This window comes from Rhinichthys klamathensis, unplaced genomic scaffold (assembly GCF_029890125.1).
Source record: "Rhinichthys klamathensis goyatoka isolate OS25496 unplaced genomic scaffold, OSU_Roscu_1.1 h1tg000548l_1, whole genome shotgun sequence".
Classification (NCBI taxonomy): domain Eukaryota; kingdom Metazoa; phylum Chordata; class Actinopteri; order Cypriniformes; family Leuciscidae; genus Rhinichthys; species Rhinichthys klamathensis.
In genome coordinates, this window is record NW_026607019.1 from 439,451 (window position 1) to 463,473 (window position 24,023).

Genomic DNA, 24,023 nt, shown 5'->3' on the forward strand with positions numbered 1-24,023 from the left:
GGTGGAAATGAAAGAATAGCAAGGACAGAATAAAAATGCAAGAAACCACAAGAGAAGAAGAGAGAGAAGAGAACAGCCAGAGGGGGAAACGATAGTGGAAAAAGGAGAAGGTAAATGAGAGACAGCAAATAACCCTCTGTTGCCGATTCCCACGGTTATTAACCTGACCGTTACCTTGCTCAGCCTTAGTTAAGGAAGTCAACAGTGCTATATATAACTCATTTCAAATGGAGGGCAGTCTGCCGAATATTTAACACATCCCAGCTGTAGCTCTGCTTGAGCCGCGGCCAAGCCAGCTTTTCCTTTTTTCGGAAAAAGACGGCAATCTTGGCACCGAATGAATGACACAGGGCTTAATGACATGAGTGGAGAAGTCCAGCTTGACTTGCAATGAGTGCTGTTGCATAAAAGTCCAAAATGAGGGGTCATGTAAATATTGGAGTTGGAATAGCAGTCATGTTTTTGTAAACTAGCAAATATTGGGAACAAAACAACTGCACAAACATGGAACAAAACAACTGCACAAACATGGATGAAGGGCTGGGCAATATATCGAGTTTATAGAATATAATATATTGATATATCGTACCAGGGACATAGGATGATACAATACAGTTCATATCGATATACAGTAGTATGTTAAGTTGCAAGCGTATCTGAAAAACTGCGGAGGACACGCAGTGAGCTGCCGAGGGGAAAGTGCATAATCCAATTTGTCCCAAACATGAGACATGCTTGATGTTAAGGGCTTCAAAATAACTCGTAAGATATAGTTAACACGGCTTGCCCCATCAGATACTCTGACAGATACGCGTGTTGTTTAATGCGTTTGAGATGTAGTGTTTTCCTCAGTGCGCAACTTACATTTCACAGGTACTTTTGTTTTGTTTTTTAATTAGGTGATTTTAACTTCTGTTTTTAGATTGTAATGTTGTTACAATGTTAGAATGTAATGTGATTCTACTAACACTTTTTTGCACATAATATATAGCATAGCTTACATGTAGGGCTGCACGACAAAAATCTTAATTGTTGGTTATTCTCTTGAAATTGTAATTGCGATTATTAATTACAATTATCACAATTTACCTTGAATGATGTTTTGAATAGCTATATACCAGTGGTTCTCAACTGATTTGGCCATGGGACCCATATTTTTCCATGGTCATCAAGCCGCGACCTACTTGTTTGGGAATATATATATAGGTCTATTGTAATAAATTTGTTTACACAGAAATTGTTGACACACACACACAAAGTACTGTCCCCCTTTACTTAACATACACATAAATTGTAAGAATATGACTAGAGGTCGACCGATTCATCGGTTTTGCCGATTAATCGGCACCGATAGTTGTTTGGTGGAACTATCGTTATGGCAAAAATCCACACCGATAGTTTTTCCGGGTTGCGTCCGTTGCTGGAGCGGCTGAGAAGTGCGCGCGGTCATTACACAGCACGAGAGCGCTCAGAACAGAAGAGACTGCTGGCATTATACAGAGTGAGAGCGGCCTCTAGAGGACAAATAACAGACTATCACTGGCTGAGTTGTTTACGTTGACACGTGAGGCAGCGCGCAGCACGGAGAGAACACGCAGCGAGAGCGCAGACATTTAAAACACCGACAGCGAAACGGTATGAATACATAACACTAAAGTAGCTACATATTGCCATATCATTACAAATTAATTCATTTGTTGACTAGATGCTGCATCAGCAGAGAAAGAACAGTAGTTTGCCGTCGAGGCTGTGAGGATTACCTGTCAACCGTTAATGCAATGTGACAAAAACACACGCAGACCTGACCCAAATGTTTTATGGTGCAATTGTTACCATCTATTTGCAGGCTGATCACTTTTATGCATTCATTAGCCGACGAAGTTGCATATTTACTAGTGACGTGATTGCTTTCTCAACATTGATATGTTCATGCAGCCGACAGAAACGTAAACTAATCAGAAACGCGTTCGATTTAAGATCTTTTTAATCACTACAATAGATCTTGTTATTTTGATTAGATAATCATCAAGTGTTCTAAAATATAGAAGCAAATAAAGTGAGAGACTATAGGCTATATTACGTATACATACTACAGGTCTTTATTACATTTTAATGGCCATCTTTAAGCACGACTCTTTGGAATCATATGAAATGGTAACACTTTACAATAACATTCCATTTTTAGCATTAAATAAGGTTAATACAAGTTGTAGAAGAATTATTCATTGTTACGGTAGTTTGTTAATTTCAACATTTACTAATGCATTTGAAATGGAGTTTTAATTCTTATTTGATCTTTTATTACCTTAGTTAATGTACTGTGAATGAACTAACATGAATGATAAAGGTACAATTGTATTGCTCATATTAATACATGCAGTAAAAAGGTATATTGCATTATGCATATAGTTCATGAAAGCTAGTTAATACATCCTTGTTTACAAATGGGACTTGCAAAGTGTTACCTATGAAGTGTACGTATGTTTCTAGGTTATAGCTAACGAAACCTGTAATATTTAATGTTTAAATTATTTTCTGTATAAAGTTTGAATATATTCATATTTATTTATTTAATTGAGCACATTTCAGTTCAGCACTGTTTTATTGTGAGTATGATGTTTGTTTTTAATCCAGTATCCATTAAAAAAAATATCGGTTGAATTATCGGTTATCGGCATGTACGGTCAAACCTAGATATCGGTAAAATCCACTATCGGTCGACCTCTGAATATGATTAATACTGATAAATAAACAGTAGTCAGGCCTATGAGCAGAGCCGATCCTGGCATCCCTGGGGCCCTAAGCAAAAATCTGTTAAGGGGCCCTCCTACCTGACCCATGAGCCATGTAAACCATTTGCCATTGCCACACAGTCACACCTGACACCCCAGTTCTCCCACTACAATCCTCCCTCGTTTAGTTAGTACTAATGAAAATGTAATTCCTGATATCAGAAATAGACATATTTTATATTAATATCAATAATTCACATTTTAAATAGTACAAATTTAATTATTGATATCAAAAATGCATCCTGTGAATTAATAAAAGCTAAAATGGCTTGCCATTGCATGTCACTGTGTTTTAAATGATAAAAGCAATAATTGATACTTAATGGTTATTATTTACTGATTGATGTGCATCCATATTGACCAGTATGTCCAGCCAATCAACATTTTAAATGCAATAGTCAATATCAATAGATTGCTTTCCATCTTGCTTTATTGCAGGGTTGTAACTATTCTGATTTGGAGACTTGATAATCATTGTCTTGTTTTAAAGTGAGCGCCTAATGAAGAGTGCCATAACGCCCATATTGTACTGGTAACTGGTCCCCATAGATTTTTTTTTTTTTTTCTGGAAAGTGCGCGTTTCATTTCGTGCACGCGCATATGAACTCATGTTAACGCGCGACGCGGTTATCTTTTCCGAGCTGCAGTTTATAAACAAAAACCGTTGCCCTTTGTATTATCAAACGTAATATCATGAAAGTGCGTATCTATAGCCTACCACGAATTTAATTTATCGTGCTATTTATACGCCAAAAATGTTTTTTGCGTGCATATGCTACGCACTGTAAATCTCTTGTCTTGGGTAGGATTAGGGGTGTGGAGTGCGTGCATATTACACGCCAAAAAGTGCGTATCATATGCACGCAAAAACTATTTTTGGCGTATAAATGGCACGAGAAATTAAATTCGTGGTATAAATAGCCTACGCGCTTTCATGAGATCGGGCTGGAGACAGACAGATAGAGAGAGATGCACATCAACTTAACTTTACTGTTCTGTTCTGTGCTGACATCAAACTTGGAGAGGAGAGAACACAAGTTTACCTGATCGCTGTTCCCGCAATTCACTCACATGGTGTTTTTCTCTCAGTTTCTCTTTTCGTGACCAGAAGGATAGTTCCGCTTAATTATCTCATCGATGTTGTAAACTTTGATTGACGCGGTTTGACGCGAGGGGGAGGCGGGGCCTTGAGTAATTTGCGGGGCCCTACGCAGCTTGCGTAGTGTGCGTATAGGGAGGATCGGCTCTGCCTATGAGATTAAGTTATTAAATAGCAGTCTCAAACTGGTTTTTGTTAATACCGTGTTGGTATGAGCCACCATAGTCATTTAAAAATATACAAAATAACCCAAATTGAAAATAAAGTGGCATTTTGGGGTTACGGAAACAACAGTTACCATGATGAATTGAACTGTTAATAATGAAACATGGAAACTCCTGATGATTAGAATGGATATCATACCTGCATGCAAATCCTTCTTCTCAGCTAACACATGACGTACCACCAGTAACGTGATTTATTGGTATTTTAGTTTTATTTCGTGACTTACTAATTTACAACGTAAGCACGCTGCATGCTTCTAGTTTCTTTTGCGCTTTATAGGCTATAGCGAAGCGATATACAGGGCGCGCAATTGAAGACTTCGCGCTATAATGCAGTATGATGGCTGACAGGACAGTAAAGTCCGTTTCTCTGAGGTGAGATACTTTTTATTTTACCGTACACTTACGTCACAGCCACAGGTAGTTCATATCGTGATTCGCCTCTCACAACGTACGTACTTCAAACACACCTCTTAAGCAAGCAGAATAATGTAAGTGCACTTTTTTTGTAATCGTGGCATCCGTAATCGTGATTAGAAATTCGATTAATTGTGCAGTGCAGCCCTACCTACATGGTTACATTAAATCGGTTTTCATAGAATTCAATACGAACATCATTTGTAGGACATTGTGCATGTGAAATCATTTTTTTATACAGAATTTATCCAAACAGAAAGAGAAAATACTTAGATATATGGCCTATAGGGGTGGAACGGTACATGTATTCGTATCGAACCGAAACGGTACGGGCGTCACGGTTCGGTGCACGAATTTACACGGAGAATACACGGTATAAAAATAAATAAAACTCGCATGCAAATTAATTAATGTAATGCGGAACTACTGTTAGATACGCGGGTTCTTTAGGGACACATAATCTGTACCATCGGCTTAGCTCTGAACGCGCGTTCACTTCAAACGTTGGCTTAATTTAGATGCGCGTCCTATTCGCTTTGGACTAGAGTCGAACTAGACGCGATAGACGCGAATTTGACGCTCTATTCGCGTTTGGTGTGACCGCATAATGAACAGGCTGCGATGTCAAGATTGCAATGCTGGAGTGTGTGTGTGCGCGCGCGAGAGAGAGAGAGAGAGAGAGGCGCAGGCGCGATAGAACAGTGGAAACATAAAAACATACTCCGTCATTTTGTTCATACAGATCATAAAACCTGCAAAGTGTTTACTTATATTTGTGTACACTCGCAATAAAACACAACATTGTGCTTTTGTCACACTGTAAACTCTTGTCAAACTGTAACCTACAACGGTCACCCAACCAAAATCACACACACACACACACACACACACACACACACACTCACACTGTTTTAAAAGCAAAACATATTTATCCAACTCCATTTCAAAACAGTCTGTGGGTCCCATCTTTTGGACATTCGTCATATTGCATTGGTTTTCATTTCTTGTCATCGGAGCACTAATCTTACACTAATCTACCATGTTTTTAATGGTAGTATTATTTTATACAGAAATCAATTATTTATAATTCAGATGAGAATAATGTTACATTGTCAATTAATAATGTTAATTAAAATTAAGGAAAACAAACATATTGATCTGAAATATAGCAAAATAATTTTAAATTAATTCAGGTACAATTACCAAACATATCGCAAGGTCTTTTTGTCTTTTTATTAATTAAATGAATAAACTAATTATATTAAACTATTGTCAGTGCACTACAAATAAACTGGTTCTATGCCTTTAGTAATAAAACTTATTTAAAAATGACAATGCCTTCTGCATTTTTGTTTTGCTTTTTCCCTCCATTGTACCGAAATCGTACCGAACCGTGATGTCTGAACCGAGGTATGAACCGAACCGTGACTTCTGTGTACCGTTCCACCCCTAATGGCCTACTGTATAACACTATTCAGCAGGAAAAAACACACACAAAAAAACAAAGATATGAACTTTTGGCCACAACACCCAGCCCTAGAAAGAACAACAAAATACAGCCAGTTTCCAACATCCATTCCTGCTGAATGCAGAAAAATGGCAGTACGTCATTAATAATCTGACTGATTCAATCATCGCTTTCTAACACTTTTAACACAAAAGATTTAAATCTTGCCTTTTAGATGCTGAACTTCATTTCCCACAACCAATGACAATTTTATTTCATGTAGCCTACATGCAGTTATATTCATAATATTATATTGTGTCCTCACAACATTTATTAATTTTTACTACATGTATATTTAACATTTTTTAAATAACAACAACAAGTGAATGCTAATTTAATTAACAACATTCTTATGACTTAACATTAGTGGTCCACGATCCTGTTCTCTTCCAGGGGAAAAATAAATGCCTTGCATTCAATTATAGTATTTCATACTAGTAATAGACTTACTCACACTTCAACAAACTCAATCACATCATACAAAAAATCACATCAGACTGTTTTTTCTAATCATAATTCTTCCTGTACATTCACAAAAAAAAAAAAAAAGCAATCAGAAGCATGAAATATTAAGCATACATTCATCCATATCGTCTGTTGTTGTTTCATGATGTGAAATCTATCCAACATGAAAAATTAAATCCTGAAGGTCAGCTTAATACATTACAAAGATTACAAAGCAGCCAAATAAATACTCCTCGTCCTCACCTACACAATATTTGATATCTAAATACAGAATACAGTTCAAAGTTTGGGGTAAATAAGATCCGTTTTATTCAGCAAGGATGCATTAAATTGTTCAAGAGTGACAGTAAAGGCATGTATAATTTTATAAAAGATTTCTAAATGCTAAATTATGTTCTGGTTCCCACAAAAATATTAAGCAGCACAAATAGTTTCAACATTGAATAAGAATTTTTTCTTGAGTACCAAATCAGCATATTAGAATGATTTCTGAAGGATCATGTGACTGAAGACTGGAGTAATGATGCTGAAAATTCAGCTTTGCTTTCCCAAGAATAAAGGACATAAAATATAATAAAATAGGTGATCAAATAAATTTAGCCTTGGTGAGCATGAGACTTCTTAAAAAAAATATATATATATCTTATTTACCCCAAACTATTGAACAGTAGTGTACCATATTACAGCACGTAAAACATATGGCTGGGTGATAGATGGAATATAAACAATAATAAAATTAAGCAAATGTGTGTAATATGGTGATGATTTTAATGAGCTTTTTAATTGGCCATTAAGTTTCCTAAAGAGTAGAGTCAAACAGTTTCATGATCCCCTTTTTAAATCCAAGGATGAAAGTTATGAAAGATGTTTTAAAAATGTCTCATGTATGCATAAAACATCACCAAACGACTGAAAAATAAATCAAGATATACCATGATAGGTTTAGCTATAATTGCCCAGATCCTGTAATACATTACGTTTTTAAAATGTATCTTGAATCATGCTGCTGGTACGATTATGACACTATATTAAGCATCTTGTGATGATAATTATTACAATAATAAAATATACTCAAGTCCATTAGGCAGCAGATCAATCATTGTAATATTAATGTGATATTTTTGGCATAATTATATTTTAGCTTCCGTTTAGAAGATAGCTGAGCAACTAGGGATGGGACGTTTACCTGTTTCACGATAAACCACGATAAAATATACTGACAGTTAGTATTATCGTTTAAAATTTAATTATCATTAAAACCGTGTTTGATTATCGCGATTTTAATAACTCACTGTAAATCCTGTCCAACCAGCAACAGTCTGACGCAGGCGCAGCGCGCAATGTTTTTTAGTTTTTATTATTATTATTATTCGAGAAGGAATGGCGGAAGGCAGTGAGATTTTTCGTGTTCGGGAGATTTTTCAGCCTTTTAAGAGGACGAAATCTGAGGTGTGGTCATATTTTGCCTTTTACAAAAGTCCTGAGGGAAACTTGATCGAGGATGGTGGTCACCCTGTCTGCCGAAACAAAACGTCGCTGCAATAGAAACACTTCAAATCTTCAGAGTCGTCTTGTGTGACCATCAACCCACTGTTGTATAGCGAACACAAGGCAAGTTAACTTTGACTTCAATACCAAAACTACGTCTGGGAAATAATTGGGCACGAAATGTTGTTTTGAGTTGAAATATTTTATGTCACCCACTTAAAATAGACGTGAAGCTTCCGCGAAGAAAAGTTCGCAGCTTGTGGCTTTGAGCCAAAGACAAACGAACAACTTCAAACAAGACTATTATTAAGAGTGACATTTTAAGGGATAGTAATGTATAGATTCATTGTACACTTGTTACACCTATTTTATTTTTACCACATAATTACGGGGACATATTGAATTGAGATTAATGTTTTAAATCTTACCCGTTTATAAATCCATTTTGTACAGCGTACAAAATAATCGTCCAGACAAGATGATCACAACAATATTATCAAACTCTGTAAACAATAAATCAACTCCGATAAAACGGGAGACGCAAGACGGCAAGTTGTATTTGAATGAAACAAGAGCGTGCGTCTGTTGTGATACATGGATGTGCGCCGTGTAATAATGTGTTGCTATTGACGACCGTCATTATAAAGAAGTAAATGCCACAGAATAGAATCTTGCTTAAAAAACTGCATAGAGCTGCTTGTTTAATTTGTTGTTTGTTGATTTTCAAATATAAAACTTGTTGAAATGTTTTCAGAGTGAGCATCAGTTCTTTTTGAACACTTTCATCTCATTTTAACAAAACCGTGATAATATTGATAATCTTGGACACTATAATCGTGATATGAAATTTTCATACCGTCCCATCCCTATGAGCAATATAACTGTAGTGCACCATAAGTGTAGTTGCACACAATCATATTGCATTTGAATCTCACACTGATATCACAAAGCCCTTCTTTTCATCTTTGTATCCGATGACCCAGTCCCAGAACATAAAAACAAACACTGATTTGGGTTTCACAAAGTCAAATGACGCATTTATGCATATGCTGACAATAAAACGCTACTGTGACAAATTTGAAATGCATATGTTGATATAAAGTGTTCAATGTCTGATGGAAGCAAAACTAGGAAACAAATTGACAACAGTAAAATTCAGTAAACACTTTTAAATGACCCTTTGTTTAGTCTTATTTTTAGTTTAGCTTTTAAACAATTTTTCTAGTGAATTCAAGTCAGATTTTGTACAAATGGATGGCAAAATCTGTTTGTTTCTCATGACCACTGACTCAAACATGACCAAAGCTTAAACATCACTGAATGACACAACCATGAAAAAGAAATAGACAAGAAGTACACTGTTGTCCTATCAAATTTGGACAAGTGAAACCTCATCTATGCAGGTCTAATATCTAAGAGGCTTGTTTTGAATTTAGCTTGAGTTCAAACCTTGAAAGGTCTATGGCTGCAAACGCTCTGGAGTGTGAAATGACTGAGGGCAAGCTGCTCTTGACAGTTTCCAGTGTCCTAATGGAAAAATAAAATAAATAAAAGCAGCACATGGCTAATCTGCATAAGATAAAGTGAGGGCTCCCTTGGCAGGAGAGGCTGCTGGACGGGCGCTGTGATTGGCCACGCGGGGATGGGGTGGACACTAGACGACTTACAGATCGACTGAAGCTGCAGTAAGCATAACTCTGTTTGAGATTCAATAAGGACATTATCGTCAGAGTTCAAAGCTACAGCAAAATGAATCAAGCAAATATAATCAAGATCTGTACGAATTCTAAATGACCTACACTACTGTTCAAAAGTCAGTAAGATTTTATAATTAATGCTTTTAGTCTGCATTAAATTGATTAAAAGTGAGTGACAGAAAATACTTTTACATTGTTACCAAAAAAATCTATTTCATATAAATGCTGTTCTATAAAAGAATATTTAAAAAAAAGTAGCAGTTTCCACATACTTAAAGTATTTTGCTTAATATTTTTAAGAAATGTTTCTTGGGCAGCAAATCAGCATATTAGAATGATTTCTGAAGAATCATGCCATTCTGAAGACTGCAGTTATGATGCTGAAAATTCAGCTTTGCATCACAAGAATAAGTTACATTTTAAAAGATATAATATTAGATCAAATAAATGCATTACAGACATATTTCAAAAACATTTGTTTTAAATACCAACCCCAAACTTTGTGAACGATATGTATGATATGGGTTTTAGTTAGTGTGGTTGGCTGCTCACATCATAATGGTTTGAAAACTAATCAACAGATTTTTCATCATCATACCTGAAATATTTTTGGCCCATTTACAGATGCTGTGGAAATTGAGGACCAAACCATCAAACAGCTCTTCTTTGGCGGCAACTTAAACTCACAGATCATACTTCACTTTGACAAGAACTTTTCTAATAAATTGATATTTTCCAAGAAAAAGGTGAGCAATCCCATAGAGATCCTAATCTAGTTAACAAAAAGCATGGATAATGCTTAGATTACTAAGCACATTCATAAAAGGGGGTTCACATTCATAAAAGGTTCTCATACTTCACAGTACCATAATATTAATTCTGATTAATTTTCTTCAATGAAGAAAATTAAGAAACTGAGCAAAAAGAAAAATCACCAAGTTTCAACCCCCTTATCAGATGCACAGTTTGCACAGCGACAAAACTGAAGCACATGTAGCCTCAACTTAGTATTAAAAACTAAGTTAACTGTGGTAAACAGATGTAGTTCAACCTTGAAATTGCACTTAAAAGTGTTTGGACATATCCAAGACAAACAATCATGATAGGGACCACATGAACAAGAATTTAGCATGCAGTGAATGACCAGACAGGAAATAGTGCACAGCATCATACTGTAAACAACTGGCATGAATTAAAGAGTTCAAAAAGGGTTTCTAGCTCAATATCTAACGGGCTAGAGAAATAAGACACAAATATTCAAGTGTCTTCAATAATCAAAACCGCACTAAAGCCAGTCGATAAATGACAAAGTTTGAAAAACAATTATTTGCTGTTACTGACATTTTAAAATACAAGTTTTGAAAAAAAAATCTTGGTCTGGCGCACCATCACAACAGATACGAGCAACAAGATTTGCAAAAATTAGAAATGAATTACTATTTATATTATCTTTTCCCATACATGAAATATTAATAAGGAGAACTGACATGAATCCTTTATATAAATGCATTTTACATGTATATTTTATACACACATCATTTAAGCTGTATAAAAGTTTATAAAATATTAACTGACAACATGCGGTTAAAAGTATCAGTGTCTGAATACAACCCTTAGTTATTAAATTAATAAACTCCTACTTCCCAACATGTAGTAGAATTCACCCTAAATGTGCGCATCACATTAATTTAACATACATTACATGACTGAAAGAGTGAGGGAGATGAGGAACATGAACTAATCAGCAAGTGTTTCAGTTACATCATATGCAATTATAAATGGCCAAGAGCACAGGATGCAGAGCCAATCAGATCTCAGCGAGCATGTCAACCCAAGACCAACTGTCTCCTGCCTTTGACAGGAGGATTTTACCTCCACAATTCAAATCCCACTGCAAACCAATCTGCACTTACTCAAATCACTGGGCTTGTGTTTACAAGCTGCGCGCATAGAGACCGACATTCAGTTTGAGTCTACGCTTTAAAACTAAAGCTTTTCCTCGTCAAATATACTAGAAACGTCATTTTAAAGTCCGTTTAAATACATTTTAGTCCAAAATAAGGTTAATTAGTCTGTTTTCCTCGACCATAAAAGCGTGACACGCACGTATCGGTTTACAAAACACGGGTTTTTCCACATGAAATATCCGCTGATTTTATGTTAATAGCTCTCCTAATTAACATCTTAACTGATAAACAATACACCAATCGGAGACAGCTTACATATTAGGTAAATATACAGAAGAATAAAGCATATAAAACACAGAAAGGCCTAAGAGGGAAAAGCTAAATGCGTTTAAGCCTTCTTGATGGAGAAGTAGCTTGCGCTAAATAGGCATTTTCAACCGGAGATCTACCTTCAATTCATCCAATAATAGCCACCCGTTTTCGTCTCACAACACACGTCCAGCCACGAACCTAGTGGATTTTCGAAAGTCTCGTTATTTTAACTAAAAATAAAGAGTTAAATGATGAGCTGCTATGGAAAACCAAGGAGGCAGCCATTTTATGGAGTCTCTTGCTTAGACAATAGCAAGCACAGTGCGTTTCAACCACTCATATGACTTGAGCAAAGCCAGAGAGATGCAGTTCTACAAGGCATTAGGGCTGGAATTTTACCTGATTTCTACCCAGGGGCTGCCCGGTACTTCCAGGACTCATGGGTGGCGGGTGATGGGTCCTTTGTTGCCAACCCGGATGGCCCCCACCGTACTGCCCGCCGCTGCTGCCTATATCTGCTGGTCCCTTAACACCGTCCTGGCTGTTGAAGTCGCTCGGTGGGTAATTCGGGTAGCCCCGGCCACTGCTCGGGGAGGTGAGAAGCTGGTTGAGAGTCGGAGTGGATGTTGGCTGCGGGTTTCCCATGTTATACCGCTGATTGCTGTACGATGCAGCCGCTGCTGGCTGCTGCTGTTGCTTGGCTGACTGCCCCCCTACCGCCTGAGCTTGAGGAGCGCTGCGCGGAGAGTTCATGCCGTAGCTCTGGCCCGGGTACGGGCTCCGGTTCCCGAACGGACTGTAGTTGTTGTACTGGTGGTTCGGGAAGCTGTGATCATGGGAGTTGGGTTGATATGAGTCCATCATGCTGCTCGACAGCGCGCCTGGCCCCGCTGCAGCTGCCATGCCAGGGCTTTGTTGTCCGCCATGTTGATGAAAAGGGGCCCGGCCGTAGTGCTGCGCGTAGTTAACGTTATAGGAAGCTGGCTGAAACCCGGGCGCGTGATGATGTACCATCCCGGGGTGGTTGTTCCCTTCCGGTCCGGTGGTCTCATTTTGATTATTGTTCACCCTCGACGGATTCCCGTTGCCGTTCTTCATCTCCGACTCCCCTCCTCCCCCAGCATTTCCCACATCGGCCCGGTCCTGCAGTTCCCCGCGAGCCGGAGATCCGCTGTCTAGTCCCGGTTCCTTATTTTCCTGCTGCTTCTCCTCCGGTACCGACTCCTCCTTTGGGTCTCGGTCCGTTTTTTTCAGCTCGGAAGGCGGGCTGGTGTTGAGAGAGGTAGCGCTGGCGACCTGAGCGGCCATGATCCCCCCCCCTCTCCCTCTCGGCGAGTCGGTCACAATCAAACGCGAAACATTGAATGTAAATACAATAGTTTTACAACAATTTACCCGTGTCCCGACTCATCCCCACCCCTTACGCCGGACCGAATCCGGACTCCTCCGTCGGCCCCGTTTTTTAGACTCTCTCTCACCGAGTTCCCGGGAAATGAAATTTAACCGACACGGAATTTGTGGGGGTTCTGTTGCAGAAGTAGACTACAGCCGAGGAACGGATCACACCAGCACGAGGCTCACTTAGATACAGCCATTTTACCGAGGTGCGCTGAGACCAGTAAAATATGGCTCGGACTCTTCGGAGTGCGGAATGGATTCGGAGAAGGGGGGCTGGTGGGGTGGGGGGGGAGGGAGGGGGGTGTTAAATTGACGTTGCATAACGGCAAACGGCTCCTCGGCTCGAACAGATTTTGGTGGGAAAACTGTGGCTGTAGTGAACTGAATGTAACCATATAGTCAGGCATTACCATAGCATTGGTTGTATGCATTCTCTCCATGAAGTAGCTAAGCTTGTCTTACTGGTCTTCTCTAGTATAGTAAAGTCTGCAGAGTGACAAATGCTTCCCATATCTTTTGAGGTTGTCAAAGACTGTGTGTCTTGTATTTTGGCACAAATTCATCTGTCACTTGGTAGAAGCTGGTCAAAATATGCATATGTCAACATCATCATAAAAAAACCATATATATGCAAGATAAATGCCAATACACTCCAATTCAATTCACATTTATTTGTATAGCACTTTTCACAATACATATCGTTTCAAAGCAGCTTTACAGAAAATGCGTGTCTACTACATTACAATTTTGTCCAATTAATGGATTTCAGAAATGTACATATACAAATTAGGCGGTTAGCTAACAATGTATTAATTTAAACAATGTAGTAATTTAGGGCAGAAATTGAATGAATGAATACATGTTTTTAACTAAATTATTAGGAAAGAAAAATGTGCATTAAATAGAGATTACTGCGGGTGCTTATGCATTTTAAAATTGCATTAAACTGAAGTTACTTGGTTATTTGAATTATTAGGTAAATAATTTTCATATTATAGGGCAGTACATGTTAATACATTTAATTTATCAGTACATTTCATAATTATTTTATATAAAAAACTATTTTGGTTTTCACTTGATGCAAAAGAAAGGCCAATAATAAGTGTCCTGAAGTCAAACCGGTTAAGAAACTGTTTTAGGGGGTTGTGCTGATAGAAATGCGTTAGGAAAGTAAGAGAAGGGAGGGTTGGTGGTGGGTTGAGCTAGTGTGCAAGCAGGAAGTGAAAATGAAAAATGAGAGAGGGAGAGAGAGAGTACGAGTAAAGAAGAAAATCAGATAAACCACACAAAGTGGTTGAAAGGCAGAATACATTATCATCAGAAAATAAGCCCATCTATTTATACTGTGGTTCAGTTTGGTATCTAAAAAGAGATAGAGAAAGGATCTCTGGGGAAAATATCTTTTTAGGAGAGAATAACACACCGTCTCTCGTTCTCTGCTCTCCCCACCCCCTCTCTCCCTGCCTGCCTCTCACTGGAGCTGAAGCTTTGCTGCTTGCAAAAGCAGCACAACTCTGCTTTGGTATCTCAGTATGGGGGATGGGCAGAGCAGCACAGCACAACCTTAATGCAATGCAGAGCCGCTAGCGTTGCTGGCCAACTCTAGTTGTGTCCTGTGAAGTATAGGAGATCCTACCTGGCACTTTTTAAGAGTAGCCTATATTGAATTTGGGAAATGTAATTCTCCCTAGTGAAATGTATACATATTTCATCTTAAAGCAAAGAATATGGAAATCAGATGAATAATTTATGGAAACTGTGATATGATGTTTCATGTTTGATTTGGAGATCTAAAATCTCTTTATTGATATTTATTTGAAACCGTCAGTGAATGATAGAAAGGTTAAGTATATATATTTTTTTAAATATTTGATGGATAATATGGATAGTATAATAAATATTTAAAGCATAAAATGCTGTTATTTTATACAACAAAATAGCTGAAACAATTGTGAAGATAAAGTTCATTTATGATAATATACATTTTTTTGGAGAGAGAAGAACAGCTAATAAAAATGATTTCATGTCAATCCCATCATTTTCTTTCTATACATTAGCAAAAAAAAATCATTTTATGCCTTTTACCTAGATGCTTTTATCAAAGTAGCATTTTAACAGTGCATTCAAGGCTGTGTTATTTTAGTATAATTGATACATGGGGTTGGACAATGAAACTGAAACACTGGCCGATAGTGTTTGAAGGTTTTACGCCTATCTTCACTGATTTTACATTCCATCAATAAGAGCAGAGAGTGAAGGTTGAATTAGCAGAGCACTGGCACGGCTGTACATACAATATTGCAATCCACACAACATAATGGGAGACATATCAGAGGTCAAAAGAGGACACGTGCGCGTCTCGCTGGCTCATCTGACCAGGACAGCAAGTCTTTGTGGTGTATCGAGAGCTATGTCGGCATACCACCATGCATGACGAACCCAGTGTTGGGGGTAACGCATTACAAGTAACGTGAGTTATGTAATCAGATTACTTTTTAAAGTAACACATTACTTTCAGGTTACTTTAACGTAACACATTACTTTTAAATTTACAACAAAATATCTGTTACTTTTTCAAAAGTTTTGCCATTTATTTACTGACACCTCTCTTGTGGAGAGAAATGCAGAGGCATTGTGTGCACTGGGTAAACATGATGTTATTGTAGTTCTAGACTAAATCGGAGGCCTTTATACTCATCTCACAGGCACTAAAACAGATTCAATATTCCTCAAATAGAATAAAAATGATAAAAAACAGTGAAATGCAAACTCAGAATATTATGCAAATATGTTAAATAACACATACACTTTATGTATTTAATCTTACTTTATTAATGTCTTTGCTGCTGAGTGCTATACCTTCGATGATCCAATTCAACCATACGAATAAGCAAAAATTACTTTTATATAAACATCATATTTGTTTCATTTGTTTATTTCTGAAGATTTTGTTTTTGTTACTAAAAAACAAGCAAGCAACCAAAGGTGAGAAGAAATAATGCAAAAGTAATCCATTACTTTATTATGTAAAAAGTAACTAAGTAACACAATTAGTTACTTTTTTAGGGAGTAATGCAGTATTGTAATGCATTATAAAAAAATAAAAAATAAAGTAACTTTGCCCAACACTGGACGAACCACATCCAACAGAGTAACTGTCGACACAAGAGGAAGCTGTCTGAAAGGGATGTCCAGGTACTAACCAAACGACATAAAACCACAGCTGCCCAACATACTCTTGTGTTTCTACAAAACTTCATTGGGAGCTGAACCTTTGGTCACTCGTTCTAATGCCAAATGTCGCTTTCAATGGTGCCAGCAGAGGAAATCTTGGGCTGTGGACAATGTGAAACATGTATTGTCCTCTCTCTCTGAGTCCATCTTCACTGTCTTTCCCACAACCGTGGGAGTTATGGTGTGGAGAAGCCTCAAAGAGGCTTAACAATCGGCCCATTGCATGCCCAAAGATCAGTGAAGGTTTGAGCTGCAATATCATAGCATACTGTGCTTGATGGGCACGTCACTGCCAAGGACTACTGAACCATTCTGGAGGACCATGTGCACCTAATGGTTCAAACATTGTATCAAAGGATTCTGTGTATCAGCATGATAATGCACCACACAGCAAGACTTGTGACAGAATGCTTTAATGAACATGAAAGTGATGTTTAAATTCTCCCGTATATATGCCTATATAGTTTAGTTTTTAGTATTAGTTATTTTAGTAGGCTACTTTAAATTAAACTAAATGAAAATGAAAAATGTTGCTATGGCAACCATGCTAAAACATGTTATTTATTATTAATTATTTATTTATTTAAGTTAATGTTTATTTTATTTAAAGTAATGAAAAGGTCTTGTGGTTATACTTTACAATAATAACCTCGATTCATAAATTTTGCTAGCTTGTGTATTCCTAACTATTTTACACTTTGGCGATTCGGTGGCTGATTGGTATGAATTCGTATCTCATTTGTATGTTTTGGAACGATTCACATTGTACAGATTCATACAAAATCATCTACTCGTAACACGTTTTCCCGTGAGATCAGTTTGGCATTCCGAATCAAACCCATGACCTTGGTGTTGCAAGCATGAAGATCTACCAGTCAACTACAAAACAGACACATCTGTTTTGACCTGGGATATTTACTGCAAGTAAACTTGTAAATGATCCACATATTTAGAAGATATTTAAAAAATCAACAAGTAATTAAATCCAATAAATTGTGCTAAATAGTGGTTGCAGATTTTCCGTCTAAACACTGTCATTTCAAATATGTTTGCTCTGCCTAAAATGTTTGAGAGCAAACGAAATCTGAAAGACATAATGATTTTGCTGAGATTTGCAAGCGAAAAATGAAAGCCAAACAAGTACAGCTTTCATCTGTCCTTGTTTGTCAACAGTTTTAATGAGGCAGAGTACAAAGTATGCCACATTTTCTGTGTAAACAAAACCATGTGTACTCAAACCCTTTCATGACCCTTGGTGCGCCAATAAGCCACATGTATACACTGCTGGTAAAGGGAGGAAACTGCTCAGCAGAGCCCTTCATTCAATCAGAGTTTCATTCAATCCGTTGTTCTCAGACACACCCCCACATGGGAATCCATAAAGTACGGTAGCAAGAGCAGACACAAGGAAGTTGGTCCTCAGCCAGCAGGTTGCTGGGCAGCCGTCACACACACAAAATTACTCTCTGAAGTGTGCTAGGGAAGGAAGTGCCACTCGAGAGCCATAGGAAACCATAACTGTGGCATAAACTCATGACATTTAACAACACAAATATTTATGGTTACTTCATGATAAATTCATTTGCCTGAGAAAAAAACAGGCTAATATATATTTATATATATATATATATATATATATATATATATATATATATATATAAAATATACATATATTATATAACTTTTGTATTGCCTCCTTTTTGAAAATTTTGAGAAAGCTCCCAAGGATTTAACGTGATTTTCAGACAATTAGTACAAAAAATCAAGCCTACTAATTTTTGTTTTTAGCCTAAATATATAACAATTTTTGTCTCTATCAATTTATTATGTCAACGGAATTTAAAGATCATGAAATCATGGACCCAAATTGAAAGAAAATGTGCAAAATAAAATATTTCCTATACAGCACATCTTTTCTTTTAGTTCAATAGCCACACACCAACTAGTTCCTGTCAGACTGAAATATCTAAACTTCTATCTGATGCCTAGAGCAAATGAAGTGTCAAGCTTGCTTGAACATACTCAGAACCTGTTAAGCAGAAACAGATTTCACATTGCCAACTCCATTCCCTGTCTGTCTCCTGTTTTTACCCTGCGGATTCGACTAAAATGTGATCTGGATCATGAACTGACATGGATAACGCTTTGGCACATTAGGTTCTAATGACATACACAGTGTGCAATAGCATAGTTCACTCCCCACACAAGAATATTATAATCTATCATTCTTTTTCAGTTATATATAACAGTATGTCACAGCATATATAGATATATAGTTAACTTATAAATGACACCACCAAGTCATCTGACTGACACAAGCGTTTTGTGCAGTCTATGGTTTTGAGACAGCAATGTAATTTCTTTATTCCATCCCGCGTTTTACATGGTTCCCAAACCGAGTGCGCTAAGAGGCGAAGCACTTCTTTCTGGTTCCCGGAATACTTCCGTGGCTCGCACAAGTAGTCTATGTGTTAAGGTGACTGTTGTGTAGATTTATTCCTGCGAGAGTATTCCTTTTATACATAGGATTAAATTACTAGATCATATTGTACTGATATTAGCAAGAATTGAAACACCTGACCCAAAGACAAGTTCTACAAACACCGAGCAAGTATAGCCTATGTGTTAAGGTGATTGTTGTGCTGATTTATTCCTGCGGAATGCTGCGGCACTTTTATACATAACCTTAAATTACAAGATCATATTTTACTGATATTAGTAAGAAAAACCTGACCAAAAGACAAGTTCTACAAACACCGAGCACTATCTAACATAGTTGTCATGTCTCCCTCTCGTGTACAATGCATTCCTGTATTCTTCCGCGGTTGAGAAGGCCTTTTCAAGGTCCAGACTACACATGATATGAAAGGTGTTCCGGCTCTGCCACAAGTTCGCAAAATACGCGCCCTGTATCATGAGAGCGAGTGAGAAAATATGCGCTAATAATTAAACTAAATCGGAACCTTTTATATTTTTTTTACGAGGGTGTAACCAATAATAAAATACCCAGCGTTCATTGATTTCCAAACGAATTGGTGCCAATTTCACACATTTAAGCACGACAATAACGTGTTAGTTTAATGTGAGCCATATGAATTATACGGTTTTTAATACTGTCAGAGTATTAAAAATAAGGCGACTGCAGTTTCCTAAAATGTAATAATAAACGAGGAAAAGCTGACAAGTTCCATATTGTGTGAACAAGTAGCCGTTACGACTGTGACCTCTAGTGGTGAGACTTTCATTGCGTTTACACACTGATCTTTAAAGGAAGTCCATGAGTCTATTTATGGATCATATTTTTTAAACCCAAACACAAGATGTAGATCGACAAAACTGAGAACTCAGTTCCCTTCTAACTGTGCCACTTAAATTGAGATAAGGATTCATTTTACTGTGGATCAACAGTACTTTGCTTCGACACATCCATTGTTTAAAAAAAAACAACTTTTTTGAATTAGAAAAGTTATTACAAAATATATTTTTATTTAATTGTTTACCTTGTGAACTCACATCTAATAAACTGAATGGTCTAGTTATTGCTTCATTTTGAGACATGCATCTAAAACTATTTTAAGTGCTCAAGACAATTATTTCCTTGTTACTAGATGCAAATCAGTATTTTAACGTGGAGAACAAAACAATCATTTATTTATTCTATTTTTTTTTGCATTTTATTTGCTCCTTTGTGGAATTTCAACATGTCTACAGTGTTTTAATTTGTGAAATAAGACAGCTCTGCTATTTTTTCTTTTCTTTTTTTTAATCAATATAAAAAAAAGGGTTACAAATCTATGACTTCATCCTCCACAGTTTTCCCAGCGGCCTCCACATATTTCTCCTGTACACCAAGAGTTCTGGGATAAATTGTTAAGGATAATCTTACAAGATTGCAATTGCATAAATGAATGGAAGTGTTAACAACTTTCGCAAAAACAGAAAACTAAACAGTATGATAAGGATACGTGCTGAACTGGAAGTCTGCTCCAACAGCAGCAGACATCATGGCCTGCATGTTCCTCTCCTCCAGGTCTCCAAAGCAGTAGCCATTGGCTTTGTCCACAGTTCTCAAAACTTGCATCATGCTTTCCTTGTCCTGTAGAAAAGCAATGGTCAAAAGATATACATTTACATTAATGTATTTGGCAGGCGCTTTTATCCAACAAAACACACTAGGGGTGTTTTCACAATTTCCAGGTTTGGTTAGATTAAAATGAACTATGGTGAGATTGATCTGTTAGTGTGGTTGATTTGAATACGTGTGAACGCTAACATCCGAACCTTGGTGTACACCAAAACAAGCAGACCGAGCCCCCTGAAAACGAACTCTGGCGCAGTTCGACTGAAATATGAATGCAACACAGAGAAAAGACATCTAAACAAACCAAAAACAGGACATGAGGTCACAAGATGCGACCCTAAAAAGTTTAACCCAGCACACAGCATTGTTTGGGATGTTCGGTAAGTTCCATCACAAAATATATTTTTAAATATATTTATCTTTGGGGTCGGTGTTAAAAAATGACAGTGTGAATGCTAAGCAAAACAAGACTAACCCCCGGTTTCACAGACAAGGCTTCAGTCTAGTCTCAGACTAAAATGCAGTTTTGAGCTGTTTTAACTGAAAGCAACTTGCACTGGCTATCTTAAATCATTTTGCTATTTGTTATTGTAATTATCTTGTTTTGTCTCAAGATGCACAGCAGTAATGTTTGTATATAAAAGCTACTTAAATGTCCTAATTGAACTCAAGCCTAATCCTGGCTTAATCTAAACCCTGTATGTGAAACCAGGCCTAAATGTATCATTTTCTTTTTGGTTCGCACCAAAAGAACCAAGACAACCGAACTACAACTGTAAACACACCCTAAGGGTTTGGTTTGATCAAAACACACTTTGGTGCATTTGCTCTGTTAGTGTGGTTCATTTTTATAAGTGTGAACGCTGCCATCCGAACCTTGAAGTGCACCAAACAAGTGGACCGAAAGTCATGGGGTCTCCATCCACTTCCAAACGAACTCTGGTGCGGTTCGATTAAAATACGAACGTAACACGGACCAAAGACCTCTAAACGAACCAAAAACAGGACATGATGTCACAAGATGTGACTCTAAAAAGGACAAAATGCTCAATTATGTCTGGTTCTTTTCGGCATAGGCGCCGTGTTGCCCATTACAGTTTGGTACAGACATCGGAACCACCGTCTCTGTTTGTGTGCAACAGAGGTCTTGTGTTATTTTGACCACATACACTCCTGGGCAAAAAAAAAAAAAAAAAAAAAATGGGCAAAGCTAAAAATGGCAACATATTTAGTGGTCTTTTAATGGTCTTAACCATTTTAATCACAAATCACTGGTCAGGAAATTAGCAAGAATTGCACAAATAGGCTACTGTTGATAAATTAACAAAGGATACAAGTTCCCCAACTTGTAGACAGCTTTTTACAGGAAGAAGAGTCAGTCTTGTTCCACTCAATGTTAATGGCTTCAAACAGTTCATGAGCAGTTGAAAAATGTCTCCCAGTTCATTTGAGTTTAATACGAGACCAAATATTTACTATAGGATTTAAGTCTGGACTCTGACCAGGAAAAAACATGAGCCTGATGGACTTGTTCTCAAGCCACTGGTTGGTTGTCTTTGCAATTTAGGCAGGAGCATTGTCCTGTACTATTTTGTTTGTTTTTTAGGTCCGGACCAAAAGAACCAAGACAACCAAACTACAAGTGTGAACACACCCTTACATTGCATTCAAGTTACACATTTTATCAGTTCTAGCTTTCCCTGGGAATTGAACCCATGACCTTGGCGTTGCTAGCACCATACTCTACTGTTTGAGTTACAGGAAAAATTACAATTACAAAAGTGTGCACTAACCTGGACGTTAAGAGGTACAAAAGACACCAAGCTGTAGTCCTGGATCACTTCAGCTAACTTCACATTCAGGTGGTGAAACTTCTTGAAGAAAGGGTCCAAAGCGAGGTGCTCCACCAAATACGACAGGTCAAGAACCTCAGTGTAAAAGTCCAGATTGAATGCTTGTAAAAGAGAGTTGGTATTAAAGGAAAAGTTAATCCACAAATGATTCTTTATTCAGACATTCTGCATCAGTCTGGACTATTTCATCTTACCAAGTCTGCCATATTGCTCAATGAGGTCCATTTTTGAGAGCACATTGACATGTGGCAATTCAACCTGCAGCATGGTGGACAGGGACGTACACAGCACAGAGATGAACTTGGCCGGATCAGCACAGTAATGGGAATCCACCAGATGCACTGAAGTCAGCTGTAAATATCAGAAGAAATCAGACAGGAAATACATCTTTATAAATCAGAGAGAAGTTCAGGAAAAGTACCCACCATGTACTTACCCTAAAATTCCACTTCGACAGCTTTGCAAATATATTCTTCACCGAATTATGATGTGTGTAGAGTTCCACCTGACCTGGGCAGTCAAAAAGGAAGTAGCAGTCATGGTGGTGCTTCAGCTTGTTCTCTAACCAGTCCAAATTTGCCTCTAAATATTCCATTGAGTAGATGAGGCCACCATTGGGGCCAAGTTTTAGACTGTCCATCACATCATCCAGAGTGATGAGCTCGGATATGTCCACGGCACAAGGATAAGGCAACGTTTCATTGGCAGGATCCAAGTTTACAACAACCACCTTCCGTCCAAGGTGGCTCAGGAACTCCTGCATGCCCCGGCAATAAGTGGTTTTACCTGAACCAGGTGGACCAATCACAACCTGGCCAAAATGTAGAGCTGGTTTTGAAGGATATGATGACATCATGATGAAGAGAGGTTCACCACTATGCAAACGGACAAACTAGGTTACATCTAAAAGAGAAAATGACCACTTTTTAGAAAATAGTGCGAATTCAAAAGTTAAACGATAATTGACCATGTTTTTACAAATGAACCATGTTCTTATTAAAAAAAAATATTCTGTCATTAGTCTCAGTCACCATTTAACGTTACTTGCATTGTAAGGACAGTGCTGTCATTCCGGTTTGGAACAACATGAAGGTGAGTAAATATAGAATGAATATAAGACATATAAGACAAATGGATTAACTAGAATTAACGTATACTGAAAATGAAATATGTATAGTGTCGTAAGACAAACATACATAAAACAAAACACAAACCTTTAAAAGTCAGTGAATTATTTCGCTGCATCACACCGCCATAGACATGCTGTGAACCGGATGTTGATTATTCCAAAATAAAAGTCCCATAAAACTGGCTTGATGCTTTAAGTGAATTTAGAAACTATACAAAACTTGATTAATCGGGCGACATCAGCGTAAAATAGCATAAGCTCCTCAGTTATTTATGTCACTAAAAATCTGAGCACTGTATATATTGTGATAGTCATTATAATATCAGTTTACTTATGTAAACTGAAACATTAAAAATATAACATTATATAATCACTGCATATAGAATTTAAAAAATCTTGGTTTTCTTAACTCAATGCACA

At 37.4% G+C, this 24,023-nt stretch overlaps 2 protein-coding genes across 4 annotated transcripts in view; both read right to left on the reverse strand.

Moving 5' to 3' along the window:
- arid1aa (AT rich interactive domain 1Aa (SWI-like)) overlaps positions 1 to 13,530 on the reverse strand; it is a 30,513-nt gene extending 16,983 nt beyond the window's left edge. For all 3 annotated transcript variants that reach the window (XM_056238919.1, XM_056238917.1, XM_056238916.1), the window contains exon 1: positions 12,308 to 13,530. In XM_056238919.1, the coding sequence (XP_056094894.1) occupies positions 12,308 to 13,216 (909 nt within the window). In that variant the 5' untranslated portion in view covers positions 13,217 to 13,530. The remainder of the gene's footprint in view (positions 1 to 12,307) is intronic.
- Positions 13,531 to 20,243: 6,713 nt separating this feature from the next.
- On the reverse strand, positions 20,244 to 23,769 carry gpn2 (GPN-loop GTPase 2). Its single transcript, XM_056238943.1, has 6 exons — positions 23,689 to 23,769; positions 22,911 to 23,377; positions 22,669 to 22,825; positions 22,415 to 22,575; positions 20,506 to 20,636; positions 20,244 to 20,397 (listed from the first exon to the last, which is right to left on the reverse strand). The coding sequence occupies exons 2-6, from the start codon at positions 23,328 to 23,330 to the stop codon at positions 20,325 to 20,327; spliced, it is 942 nt and encodes a 313-aa protein (XP_056094918.1). The 5' UTR covers positions 23,331 to 23,377; positions 23,689 to 23,769; the 3' UTR covers positions 20,244 to 20,324.
- Between the last annotated feature and the right edge of the window lie 254 nt (positions 23,770 to 24,023).

Bases quoted from the DNA above. Each gene is read 5' to 3' on its own strand.
- gpn2 (XM_056238943.1), bottom strand. From the start codon at position 23,330: ATGATGTCATCATATCCTTCAAAACCAGCTCTACATTTTGGCCAGGTT. The intron at 22,576-22,668 runs GTAAGATGAAAT...CTCTTTTACAAG, and splicing joins TGAGCAATATGGCAGACTTG to CATTCAATCTGGACTTTTAC. The intron at 20,637-22,414 runs GTTAGTGCACAC...GCTTTTCTACAG, and splicing joins TTGTACCTCTTAACGTCCAG to GACAAGGAAAGCATGATGCA.